This window comes from Cucumis melo, chromosome 11 (genome assembly GCF_025177605.1).
Source record: "Cucumis melo cultivar AY chromosome 11, USDA_Cmelo_AY_1.0, whole genome shotgun sequence".
Taxonomy (NCBI): domain Eukaryota; kingdom Viridiplantae; phylum Streptophyta; class Magnoliopsida; order Cucurbitales; family Cucurbitaceae; genus Cucumis; species Cucumis melo.
Window position 1 is genome coordinate 1,287,850 of NC_066867.1, and position 14,476 is coordinate 1,302,325.

The 14,476-nt window shown below is 27.6% G+C and overlaps 1 protein-coding gene across 1 annotated transcript; it reads left to right on the plus strand.

Annotated features, from left to right (window-relative positions):
* The first annotated feature begins 1,119 nt into the window (after nucleotides 1–1,119).
* LOC103497459 (probable vacuolar amino acid transporter YPQ1) lies at nucleotides 1,120–7,010 on the plus strand. The gene is made up of 11 exons (XM_051079355.1): nucleotides 1,120–1,436; nucleotides 1,566–1,608; nucleotides 1,779–1,805; nucleotides 3,201–3,299; nucleotides 3,558–3,842; nucleotides 5,173–5,265; nucleotides 5,405–5,497; nucleotides 5,576–5,596; nucleotides 5,681–5,739; nucleotides 6,018–6,108; nucleotides 6,565–7,010. Exons 1-11 carry the CDS (start codon nucleotides 1,213–1,215, stop codon nucleotides 6,673–6,675), a joined length of 1,146 nt encoding a protein of 381 aa, XP_050935312.1. The 5' UTR covers nucleotides 1,120–1,212; the 3' UTR covers nucleotides 6,676–7,010.
* Nucleotides 7,011–14,476: the final 7,466 nt, after the last annotated feature.

Sequence of the window (14,476 nt, forward strand, 5' to 3'; positions counted from 1 at the left end):
TATTGTGATGAGAACACAAAATTACAAACACAATAATTAATGAATATATAACATAAAAGCATATTTCTTTCTTTATTAATAAAAGATATTATACATTTAATTTCAAGGTTGAATTTAGTTTCATAATTTGTAATCTTTAAATTGTTTTCTAAAGTTTAAAAAAAATGGTTTTTATTTTTCCACCACACCAATAGTTTATCACTCAATACTGTATTCAACTGTTGGCCAACATATGTGAGATTATAAATGGAATGAAATGTTCAAACTTATCCAAACTTTTTGAAAAGATTCAAAAATAAAATAAATGATTTTTTACTATTTATTAATTTATTATCCAAAAGAGTCTAGCTCAATTCATATCGAGTATGTACTAGTAATCATAAAGTATGCGGTTTTTTTTTCTCTTAACCTTAAGTATTGTACTAAAAATTGTATGGTTTATTAACCTCTAACATTGAGAAATCTCGCAACTTTACAAATTACAATTCCACTCTCACTTTCTTCCACTTTAAAACGAAAAATGTTACTTCATTTTACAGAGAATATTATTGTTTGATAGTATGAAGTTTCATCTCATAATCAACTGATAATATAATGAGTAACTCATCTGTCTTATATTGAGTGTAGGTCTTTCCAACATGAGATTCTCAACATCTCAATACATATAATATATATATTCAAATAAATGAATTTTAATTATACGAGATAGTTATTGTAAATGTATTAACTCAAATTATTATTACTAGGATTATTTTCAAGTATAACACAATAAACCAAAAAAGTTATAAAATACAGTAAAATTTCAGATTTTATCGATAATAAATTTTGATAGTCTCGTTAATAGACTTTTTTCGATATCCGTTCCTAAAATATGAAATTTTATATATTCCTTTTGTCATTTATAATATTTTAGTTGATATAGAAAAAAAAAATATAATTAAATTGAGGTTTAAATCCATTCAAATAAGGATATATCCAAAGTTTTAGAAAGTGAAATATTGGGGAAAAGAAAAATAAAAATGAGCATTTCATAAATAAACTAAATATAAAAACAAATAAATAAAATTCCAAAAAGTATTTATTTATTTCATTTAAAAATGAAGAAGATAGCTTTAAAAAGAAGAAGGAAGTCAGGAAGGTTTGTTTTATTGTTGAAAGCTCTAAGAAATAAAGAGAGAGAGAGAGAGAGAGAGAGAGAGAGAGAAAGAGAGAATGGAGGGTTGGTATTGTGTGAAGGAGCAGAAACGATGCGTGGGATGGGTGGAAACGTACTTCAAGGATTGTCTTTGCAATCTAAGAGACGACACGTCGTTCGGTTTCGGCCTCGTAAGTTTATTATGTTGGGGACTTGCTGAGATCCCTCAAATCGTTACCAATTTCCGTACCAAATCCAGCCATGGCGTTTCTCTCCTCTTCCTCCTCACTTGGGTCGCCGGGTACTCGTCTTTACGCCCTCGTTTTGCTTCTCCTATATATATATATATATATATATATATATATATATATATATATATATATATATATTACCCCGTCGTTTTGGTTATAATTTATCTTTTGTCTGGCAGTGATGTGTTTAACCTTGTGGGGTGCCTTCTGGAACCTGCCACGGTGAGTGACTTGGGTCCGTCCGACTCGGTTTGTGGTCCATGAAAATGCTGCCTCTTCCATGGCTCTATCAAACCCACCACTCATTTTTTGCGACTTTGCTTTCAATTTTCAACCGTGCCTCATGTATTTTCTTTATTTTCCACTTATACTTTTTTGTCTTTTCATTTCAGCTTCCCACACAGCTCTACACAGCACTGGTGAGTACTCCTTTTTCCTTCTCTCTCTCTCTCTCTCTCTCTCTGTGTTGAAAAAAGAACAACACCCCTCTCGTTTTCATTTTGTTTGGTTTAGTTAAGTAGTAATCCTCTTGAGTTTAGTGTAGTTTGGTTTCCACTGCTAAGATTGAACCAGAAGAAAAGGAAAATTAAGACAGGTTTTCTTAGTCTGATTATCACTCCTAAAATAGTATGATAGTTACGATTATATATTTTAGGAATGTTCGACATACATCTGGAATAATTTGAAAGAATTGGGTAAAAAACCAATCCCTATTTAGTTTATTAATAATAAAAGAAATTTATTATCTCGTTATTAGCCTCGAATAAGTTTTCCACTAAAATACTCACATTTCAACCCCTCTAATAAATTTTCTATAATTATCATAATCGGGAGTTCTTTTAATAGTAACAAATAAATTCCTAAACTTGTAAAAATGTTAAAATATATTTTTTAAACTTACAACTATCATTGAAATTTAATCTAAAAAATTAAGATTCAATCTCTTTCAATTTATACAATTGTTACAATTTTTAATTTTGATGATGGTCTATTTTAACATTGATAATTCAATCTTTAAATTTAAAAGTTCAAGAATATAATTATAATTACCATTGTCTTTAGTTTTTTGCTTTTTCATATTTTACAAATAAGTGAAAATTTTCCTCCACCTATGATATAGTACACTAAACTCATTTTGATAACATAATATTTGATATTTATCAAGTGTAAGATCGAAATCACATGTTTCATTTTACTTGAATTACTTTGAATTTTTTTCTATTGAATGACTTTTAGAGGATTATAATAGAAGCTATTTTTAAATAGAACAACGATATATCAAAATCTCTAATATCTATTACATATATACTGTGATAGAAATTGATAATCTACAAGAAAAATCACTGAAATAATTGAGATTTTGAGATTTGCAAGACTTTTAATATTAAAAGAGACAGATCTTGTTTTCACTTTTTTCCTTTTGGTGTTTTTAAATATTAAATTAACGAAAGATAACAATGAGAGAGAGTTTCCCACTTTTACTTTTATTTTTAAGTTATTTATTTAATTGGCATTTTGCCCTTTTTGTTTAATTTATAGAGAATGGGAGCCTTTACCTTTTTCATTAATTTATTAATGGGTGGGGTTCTTAAGATAACTATGGAATCCATTTTTCTATTAATTTTTTCAAAATCTATTTTAATTATAAATAATTTTTTCATTCTTTTTCCCCCCCTATTTTATTCCTTCTCTTTTATGATAATTAAAAATGATTTTCATTCCATTTCTAAGTTTTTAAAATTAAGCCTATTTTTTTAAAGTCATTTTCTTTATTTGTATTTGTGACGTAATTAATTATGTATTAATGTGTGCAGCTTTACACGGTGAATACGATAGTTTTGGTATTGCAAAGTGTTTACTATGATTACGTCACTAAATGGTGCATCGACCGCAAGAGCAAATCTGATCAAACGGTATCGTTTTGAGCTTTTTGTTTAATTAATATTACATGCTTTTCTTATTTTATTTAATTCCAGAAAACTTTTTGAGTGCTTGTCCTTTTCACTTTCTGTTCTATTGATTTAATCTAAGATTCTTATCTCTTTATATAGTATTAATTTTTGTCTCTATACTTTTTATAATAATGTAATTTTGTAAAGATAATAAAAATGTAATAAGTTTAGGTTTGGTTTCGATTTGAGGACTAATGTTGGATGTTGTGATACTAAAAGGTGGAAGAGGAGAAAACGCCGTTGAAAGGGAACAAAGGGGTTGGGTATGCGGGAATTCCAATTCCGAAAGCTTCGCCGAAGCCAACTCCTCGCCGGGAATTCTACTACACGTCAGCTCGATCCTTGGCCGGAAGCGACACGCCGCCGTTTCGAGCGTTTCTACGCCTGCCGAAAAGTGGGCCCTCCGCTCTCGGTAATGACAGCTCATCTTCCGATGAGGAATCTGACACAGCCGCCGTCTTCTCCCATTCCGCTGTCACCCAGCCTCGCCCCATTCCTCGATCGGTTATTTCTCTCTTTCCCTTCATTCCCCATTTCTTTTCTTTTCTTTTTTTTTTTCTCTTCTCAAAATTAATTAGTTTTTTAGGGATTTTTTTAAAAAAAATAAAACAACACCAACTTTTAAGGAGAAAAAGCCCCACAAACCCAAAATTAAAAAAAAAAAACCTCTAGATAATACACGATGAAAAAATGATTAAAAACGATCTTTTACCAAATCTAAACGATTTTGTATCCAATTTAAACGATTTTGTACCAAATTTAACCGATGAGAGCCAACTGATAATTTAGATATTGATATCATTTAGATCTTGTACCAAAAAGAAAAAAACTAAGACGAGAGATGAAGAAGAATGAAGAAATTTAGGAATGAAAACGAAGAAATCGCATTAAAAAGAAGTGAGAATATGAAAAAATAATAATATGAAGAAATTAATAATATGAAAACGAGAAAAATAAATTGCAAAGTAGAGAAGCAAGAAAGGAAAGTGAATACAATGATTTACAATATTAAAAAATAGTAAAAAATAAACCTGAAATTTATGAAAAAATAATAGTAGTTGAACTTTATTTATTTATTTTTAATATTGGCATAGTTGCAAATATAGAAATTTTATTTAGAATAATTAAATATATATCAACATTTTAAAAAAATTGCAAATATAGCAAAATTTGTCAAAATCTATCCGTTTTTTACTGATAGACCATATAGTAAATATTGGTCTATAAATCATAAAAGTCTATTCTATCATCGATAGACTTTGTTATATTTGCAATTTTTTAAAAACATTGATGTATACTTAAAAATTATTCTAAAAATTACTATCCATTATAATTGTCCAATTTAATAATTAATAATAATCAATTAATTAGTTTCTTTGTGGTGATATAATTATACTTCTATTTAACTCATCATAAAATTAACTCAAACATTATACTTTTCTTCCAAAATTTAACTCAAGTAGTAAAATTTTGTAGGTCAAGTGATACTTAGGTTGTTAGAAGTGAGAATTAATTCTTAAGAGATACAGTGGTCTTGTAGAATGAATGATTCAATATGATTTAGAGACCACTTTGATATTGATCGATATATATATATATACATAGCAAAAACTCAAGTTATACATAATCTAGCCGAAGACCAAACCTATACATAATCTAAATATTCAAACACACATAGTTATAGGTAAATAGTAAAACTTAAGATCATTATTCCATGGTATATTGTTTGAATTTGCTAAATTACATTAATTGTCAAAACTTTTGATTCATGGAAATAATAATTAACATGGGTAAATTTAAATAATTAGAGATATCTTTTGGTATGTTATTTTAGGTTGGTTATGGAACATTTTTAGCAGCATCAGCAAACTTGCCATTCCAAAGTAAGGGCTTCTCAGATGGATTTAGTGGAAGGAAACTTTTACAAGTAAGCATATGAATGATCATTATGATCATTATATATTCATGAATTTAATTTATCAAAAACAAGATAAACATGGAATAATTAGTAGAATGAAAATAATTATGATAGTTTGGTTTAATAATATATATAATGGTGTTTGCAGGAACATTCAAGTCATAGTGGTTTTGGCCAATTGTTGGGTTGGCTCATGGCTGCCATTTACATGGGTGGTCGACTCCCTCAAATTTGGTTAAATGTGGGTATTCAAGTTTCAAAACTCATAGTGGTTTTATTGTTATTATATTACTCTAATTTATTCATTTTGTTTGGCCAGATCAAAAGAGGAAGTGTGGAGGTGAGAATATATATCTTTTAGTTAAATTACTTGTGTTTAAGTATGTAATACAATAATAGGGGTTGTGTTTTGATTTGTGAACAGGGGCTGAATCCTCTCATGTTTGTGTTTGCCTTGATTGCTAATGCCACTTATGTAGCAAGGTTCGTGCTCTTGATCTCAATCTTGATGTTACTTTGACTAATAAACGACGTGTTTAGGAAGTGGTTCTAAAAAGGGTATAGATCATGGAGAAAGAAACTGTTTTTCATTAATCCAAAACTAGTTTTAGTTTGAAAAACATATTTGAGAGATTAAACATGATCTTAAACATGACAAATGTAATTTTAACAATTTTAAAATCATTCTTGAATAGACATTAAAAGACGTACGTTTGTTTGTATTCTAAAAAAGAAAAATGAAAAGAAAAAATAAATTGCAGCATTGTAGTGAGAAGTACAGAATGGGAGAACATCAAAGCGAACATGCCATGGCTGCTTGATGCTGTTGTTTGTGTCCTCCTTGACTTATTTGTATCCTTTTCTACTTCTATCTCTACATTTTCATTAATGTTAATATTTAGTGCTTAATTAACTCGAACTATATATATATATATATATATATATATTATTTATTTTTTAAATTTTCAAAAGTGCTTTTAATTGACTAAGAGTAAACTTTTGAGGGGAGAGTAGTGTTCGTTCAAAGCATTCTTGGCTGACCAAAAGCAAACTTTTCCTTCTAATCATGTGTTTTGATTTTTAGAGTAATTGTTTTTGCAAAAACTCCAAAGTTAAAAGTGTTTTGTGAAAGTATGTAGTGATCATTTTGAAGCCCTAAATTTCATAAGTGGCAAATGCTATGTTTTCTTTGGAATCTCATAACTTTTAGCTATAATAAAGGATTTCAAGTGATTTGTTCTTATTATTGTTATTGTTATTTGTTAAAGTGATTTGAGAAAGAAAAGCTTTAACTCACAACCCCAATAGATAATTCTTCAGTACATATATTACAGAAGATTTAGAAGGAAGAGACAAAGTGGAGGAAGAGATCAGTTCAAAGATTATGAAGAAGCAACAAAACATGCAATAACCTTATGACCTATTTAATTAATTAAACAAACCCCTTTTTATTATTCTTCTTAATTGCTTTTGCATGCCTTCCATTAATTAGAGATGTAAAGAAAATGAGATCCTTTTAGCCTTCTTACTAAGTGTGATTCAAGTGGAGATCAGATCCAAGTGCTCAAACTTGTGCCAGCCAATGCAATGAGTTTTCAAATGAGTGCGTAGTTGAATAGTATTCTTTTTGCTGTTCTCGAAGGATTTATTTTAGACTTGTTTAGTTTGGAGTTGAAATACAAATAATTGCAGTATGAATTTGTCTTTTTGTGGGTATCCAAGATGGAGAATACCAATTACTATTATTATTATTATTTTTTTTGAGATGGAAACAGATATGTATTAATGCAGATAGAACGTAACACATCAAAATTCATATGCATAGAGTGACATTGTTGTTCCAAGAGGCTAGAGATAGGCCTCAGAATACAGAAGTTATTCGAGTAATGCACTAAAATTTAAAGTGATCGTGCTTGGGCTATAGTCTTCGAACATTTTGTTTTTGTTGGACCATAAGCCGATGAAGTTGGTGATATGATGTTCCCAAAGGTCGGTTAAACTTTTTTCTTTACCTCTGAAAATACGATTGTTTCTTTCTGACCAAATTGTCCAGAGAATTAGAGCCACTCCACCATGTAATCTTTCTATTTGTCTGTTTAAGTAAACTTAATTGTTGACAAATGGATTTAGAATTGTCTCTGATGAGGTTCCCTCCAGTGTTGGGATTGAAGTTTTTTCCATAGATCTTTAGTTGTATAGCAGTTTACGAAAAGATGATCAATACTTTCGTTTTCAGCTTTGCAAAGAACGCAGTTGTTGGGATTTATGCAGGTGTTTGGAAGCTTTTTTGTAAGATGTCCATAGTGTTAATGAATACCAATGAGATTGATGTCGAGGATATATCTTTTCTCTTAGGTTATGTGTTTATTCTATCAGAAGAAGTAGATCTGTTTATTGTGTTATGTAGTTACAAGAAAATTAAATCGATAACTTTGGGTCATTGGAATAATTTTGTAGAAATTGATTTTGGAGATTTATTGTAGTCTTTCCCACCTTTTGCTCTACTCAAAGTTTTGGATCCTCTTCACTCTGGTTCTCTTCATTCTTCAAACTCTTATCAAGTTTGTAAAGTCCTTTTTTAGGTTGAGTTTTCACCGTTGAACTTTCAAATCGTAAAGATACCAGAGTCGTTTGTTGTAGATTTGACAAAATAAATTTTAAAATTCAAGTCATTTGACAACATATAACAAGTTCAATATTAAAAGAAGATAGTATACATACACAACTAACACATTTACTATTAATATTTTTGATACACACTTAATACTTTGATAAACTCGATGTTATTCATTCATTAAAAAATATCATAGGTGCACTTTAAATACCCTATTTTTAAACTGTCACCTGTTACACTTTTTCAAGATCTTAAGTTGAAACCAACAAAGATCAACTGTATCGATGTCTCAAAATTCAGATCCTTAAATTGACGTGATTAATGTTTTTGTAATGATCTGTATTGTTTTTTATTTTACAAGATTAAGAATAAGGATTTAATAAAAGAAGATATATATATATATATATATATATATATATATATATATATATATATGTATAATGTATAAATTTAGCCTAAAAAAATATTCAATAGTCTCATTAATGCTATATGTAAATGCAAATAATATGATTCATATATATGCTTTGATAGACAAGAATAATCGTTGGGTTGATTTTATAATACACTGAATTATTCTCTTAATATTCTAATAATATTGTTGATCATATAGATTAATCAACACTTAATTTACATAATAAATGACGTGGAGATTATTTTATATTAATGGATGATTGGGTTTATGGGTTTGTCGATTTCCCTTTTAATTATCCAAAAATGTGGAGCTGACTCACTAACATTGCCCTTATCTTCTTTGGCCCTTTAAGACCTAATGCTATCAAAATATTTGAGCCCTCTAATCAAGTTTAACAAAACTATGATTTAAATTATTTTCTTAGTACTACATTTGTCATGTTCGGATAGAGAATCTCGATAGGTTATGCCAATTACTATTGAGTAATAGTAAAGTGTAACATCATTATTTAAAAGTGTATCTGTATCATTTATCGCTGAGCTAAACTCACTCTAACTTTGAATCCAAGCTTTTGAATGAGTAAATGATATATCATTTAGAGTTGAATGATTGTAATAAGGTAAAGAGGTGATATGTTTGTTCAAATCATATTTGTCCTCTAACATATCGTAAATATGCTTTATATTTGTGGCCTAGATTACATCTATATATATTAAAAGATATACCACTTTTTGATACGATCAATTTAACTTGGATAATTTGGTTGTGTTTTTTCTAAATTGTTGTTCGGCAATTTCTATTAGCTATTACATTTTCAACCGTTGCGAAGAAAATTGATTTCTTAGACTTATTTTAAACAAGAATGAGTATATATACCAACTATAATTTTGACCTAAAAATATATACATCACAAAATAAATTACGGGGAAAAAGTGCATAAACAAAATAAATATGGAAATATGTTTCCTAATATTGTAATAGAACATAGATCGGATTATCCATTCAAGTATATCAAAACTTAATTTAGATTGTGACGTTTCATATATGTTGTCATGATCCTACGGTTCATACATACAAAAACTTAACTATTTAATGTGTATTTCTACGAGAAAAGTTGTAAGGACAAACCGATGCTATAATATTTCTCGTGTCATAACCCCTTTATTTATAAACTCTAATGACAATAAAGATGTGTATCAAACTTTTTTTTATTCTAATATGTTGGCTATTTGATGGGATCTTCTTCGTAAAAGATGTTTATTTGCTTAGAAAATATTATTTTGTCAAATTAAGAAAGTTTTCCTTATAAAGATTCTCTTATAAAATGATTATTTCAGTTGGCAAATATAATCTTGTTAAGGAAAGATTTTATATGATAAAGATTTTATTCATCTGAATATTGCGTGGTGAAATCTTCTATATATACATCTGAATTGAAGCAAGGCAGCACAACACTCAAGCATCTCAAGATTATAGTTTATGGCAAACCTCTGAGTAAAGTAAAAAACTGTGTAAGTTTGCTTAGAAAAACATTTGGCTGTCTTGTAGATCTTGACTGAAGAAATAGATGTGTGGCGCTGTGTTCGTGAATCTTTAACAGACGTTTAATTAAGGAGGAGAATTTCCAAATACTCTCTGTAATATCAAGTTAAAAGAAATACTTGAAAGAGGAAAATTATATTTATTTGATTTGTTTTTAGTGGTCTAGGATACTTGGTTAATAGCATCACTTACAGTATAGAGTATTAAAACGACTGGGTAATCTCTATATTAAAGATCATAAGACGGTTGTTATGATCTAAATCAAATTAATAAAAACCTTAGCTTTAGGTCAAGGACCCTCCAGATGTATATGCTGCATCATCGAATTGGTTAACAATATTGCATGTTTATTTTATTAACTTCTTTATCCGATCTAGTAGGCGTGTCCTCTCTTGGTTAACTGAAGGTTTATTTGATTTATTATTGTTGACGCTTTCCTTGTTTTATCATAATAAATCTTTTAAGTGTCTTGTATAAATCTCTAAACTTTTTTATATTGTTTATTTAATGAATCATTGGTGTATTCCATATTTTTCTAGAGGAAAATTGTCAAAGTAGAACATTTGGCAAAATATTTACATTTAATAGAAAAATCAAGTGTAATTAATTTTGTTTTTTTAGTGGTTTTATTCTATGAAAGGTAAATAGTTTGTCTATTTTTCTATTCTCGAAAAAGTTCATTTTTTAAAATTAAGGAACTTATTGGACATAAATTTAATTTATTTTTTATTATTTTTGTGGGGTATTTTTTCAAAAATAAAAAAAATTAACCGAACAAAACCATCAAAAGACAAAATTCATTATACTTAAATTTTTTCTATGAACTATAAATATTTTTTCAAATGTTCTATTTTTGATCATTTCTCTGTTTTTATCTAATAGAATCCTAAATTTGTTAAAAACTTATCGAATACAAAGTTAAAAACTATTAGACATACTATATATATAAATAAATAAATAAATAAAGTTCAAAAACTAATTAAACTCAAAATCAACCAACCAATTAGAAAACTTTGATCTTTAAAAATCTATATTACACCTAAAATTAAAAGCTTAAGATCTAAACATAGAATGTAATTAATAAACAATAAATTTGAGAATCACATCCCAAACATAGAGAATCTCATTGTTGGAATGGGAAAAAAAATATTATAAATAAAATCTCTTTATAATCTCTTTCCCAAATTTATAGGAATAATTTCACATTAATTTTTGAAAGTCTCTGAGGTAATTTGTCTTTGCTTCTTTTGAGGATTAGGTTCATAGAACATTTGAGAATATCCAAAAGAGATGCCAACTTTGGATTTTAAACCTAACATTTGTTATATGTTTTTGTTTGTGTGTCATAAAAAGCTTCCTAACATGCATAGGACCTCCAATATTCATACATATTGGCCATCAAAATTTAATAACAATTTTTTTTAACTTGATTTAATTTTTAATTTATTGGTGATGGTTCAATGGATATAAAGATTCAAATTAAATTTACATACTTTATAATTATAATAATATAATTGCAATTATTTTGGGAAGAGAAAAATGTGGACATGAAGATATGATTTTGATTATTTATCTTCCCTTCTAGGAAATTGCATGAAGATGGCACTAAATGAAATGCTTCTAAATAATAATAAAAGAATATTAGGTTACATCACAATTAAAAAAAAATGTTTAATACCTAATTTTTATTTAATTTTGAATTTTAAATTTCAGCTCTACTCTTCGTCCAATTTTGTATCTAATAAATTTTTATCTTTTTTAAATTTTGTATTCGACGTTTTTCTTTTTATATTTATGTCTATATTGAACGTAAAATTAAAAACGTATGGTTCCATTAGACATAAAATTCAATTTTATATCTAACAAGTCGAGTATCATTTTCTATTATTTTTAAATGACATATTGTAAATCTATTAACGATTTATTAGATACAAAATTAAAATTTACAAGGTCTATTAAACATTTAAATAAAAGTTGTTAAAAGGGGAAAGGAATATTGTTATAAAAATTCATAAACTAAAGAGAAATTATTTTAAATGACAAAAAAAAAAAAATGCAATCTACGCGTGGTAGATAATGATAAGTTAAAATAAACTACTATTTGTATCTATCGTGATATAGATAATAATCTAGTTCGGTTTATCATGATCAATCTCAATCTGTCGTAGCTGAATAAAAATTTGTCATGATACAAATTAGATACATATAATAATTTATCTTGATCTGTCTCGATTTATTATGATATATTAGATCTATTTTGATAGATGGTGACTTTTTTAAATATTTTGATTGAACCAAAAACAAAACTCACAATTACAAACTTAAAAAGGGTAGTTTTTGTAAATATTACGAAAGAATGGAGTCCTTTTGTTGAGGTTTCTTGTTAGGTGAGGGTTGACTTGTCAATTGACATAATAATATGAGAGATATATAAATAAAATTTAATTGCTTTATCTCTTTCAATTTCATCCACCATCTTTTAAATGTTTTTCATTTTATTTTATTTTCATGTATGGACCTTTTTAAAATAAAAATAATTTTATAACGTTTGAAACAAAAATCATTTCAAAATACAAGACAGTTAAAAATATTTACAAATATAACAAAATTTTAAAATCTATGAACGGTAAATTTTTATTACTGAGTATCAATATTTATTGACGGTATCGATAATAAATTTTGCTAATATTTTAATTTGTTTTTATTATATTTAAAAATATATTTTATAAAAGGAAAGTTATCATATCCTAATTTAATAAAATAGACAAACCAAATTAGGCACTGACTCATAATAATTTTTTTTCCAAATAAAATAATAACGACGATCTTAATGATTCCACGTCACATTGTTGATTTAAAACCCCAAAATTTACTATATTTGAATTGGAGTATTGCCATTTTTGTAAGCATAAAAAATGTTAGGAAAAGATTTAAACGTTTTTATTTTAAAGAAAATACGTAGATGTCTTTAATTGTTAAACTATTTTTTGTTTAAAAAAGTTGAAAAATATGAAGTCAAGTTTGAAAAGAGTATATAAATGAAATTTAAAATATGTTTTGGATAAAAATCAATTATTTTATTAAGTGGACGATATTATTTAAAAAGCTTAAAAAAAATATCTATAAAGAAAAAATATGCTATTAATCTTATATGAACAAAAAATTGTAGAGTTTTCATGGAGAGTTTGATATATATATATATATATATATATATGGAGTTAATAGTTTATGTTATAGGTGCAAATTTATAACGATTTAACACTTGGTAAAATATTTTATATGTCTCGTTGTATTTGAAGTACGAAGGTCATGATCAAAGGGTTTATGACTTTTTCTGACGTTGTTTTGTGGGTTAGGGTTATTAACTTATTATATATGTATGTAGGTCTTGGGAATGTAATCAAAGTTCACAATATTGGGTAGATGAAGGGATGATCATGTGTAGGTGTATCTAAGAAGAAAAGACAACTATTTCAATTGTATGAGATATTTTGGATGATAATAAAAGTAAAGTTTCGAGAGTTTACTTTATGCAAGTAATGTCTTACCCTAACTTTGAAATGGTTTTTCTAAAGTCCTGTGCACTACACTTTTTATAAAAGGTGTTTAAAATGAAAAGACAGATGTGTTTGTTTACGTTTTCTCAAATGTGCTTTTATATACAAATTTGTGTGGTTTGACTATATGTTCAAAGTGTTTTTATTAATGTTAAGTTATTATCTAAGACCATTGTTAAACATTGAGAATCAATAATTTCAAATTTGCATTTAAAAACACTTTCACCGACCAACTTTTTCATTAATTTTTTTGAGTATTAACATCCTCGACTAAGTTAGTTGTTAGAGTTATTCATTGGAGATCATTGATGAAGTTGGACATGAAAGTAGATCATCGAAGTCGATTGTCCAAGTTGATTTATGATGGTGTTAGTTGCGTTAAGGTAGAGGTCACATGTCTTTGCTGGAAATATAACTACGAAAGGTGGTTGTCAAAGCATGTTATCAGGGTTAGTCGTCAAAGTGATCATAAGTTTCTTATAAATATGCCAACTTGAATAATGAACACTATTTGAACTCAAAATGGTTTTATCATCTCAACCCAACTCAATGTCACAAAAATTGCGGAAACATGCCCAACTGTTTTATATGTGAAAATAATAAAAAAAGAAAAAGGAAAAGAGGGTGGCAATCATGCAAGAAATAATTATGATTAAATTATTAGCTGTCAAACTAGAATTAGTCGACCCTTTCCTTTGCTATTTTCCAAACTTAGTTGTCATTGTGCAATAAACAACAATTGACATCGCTATCAACTACAATTTGGCTTCCCTTTCTCTTCTTAGTCATTGTAGACGTCGTTTCTTTTCCAATAACTATTTCGTGTGTCCAAATGGAGTTTAAATCAACCTCAAACCTTCATGGGAGCGAAAGTCTGAATTGTCAAAACCCACTAATTATATCACGTTCTATTCAAATTTATGTTCAACAAAATTCTAAGTTAAGGTCAGATCAGAACATATATCATTCTCATTAATAATACCAATAATCGTCAAATCCTAAGAGGTTTTCTTTCTATTTGGACTCCTTTTTAACTAGAGTATACATGCTAATGTTTGTTGTTTGTATTGAAGAACAAAAGTGACTAAATAATGG

Bases quoted from the DNA above. Each gene is read 5' to 3' on its own strand.
- LOC103497459 (XM_051079355.1), top strand. From the start codon at position 1,213: ATGGAGGGTTGGTATTGTGTGAAGGAGCAGAAACGATGCGTGGGATGG. The intron at 3,300-3,557 runs GTATCGTTTTGA...TGATACTAAAAG, and splicing joins AGAGCAAATCTGATCAAACG to GTGGAAGAGGAGAAAACGCC. The intron at 5,740-6,017 runs GTTCGTGCTCTT...AATAAATTGCAG, and splicing joins AATGCCACTTATGTAGCAAG to CATTGTAGTGAGAAGTACAG.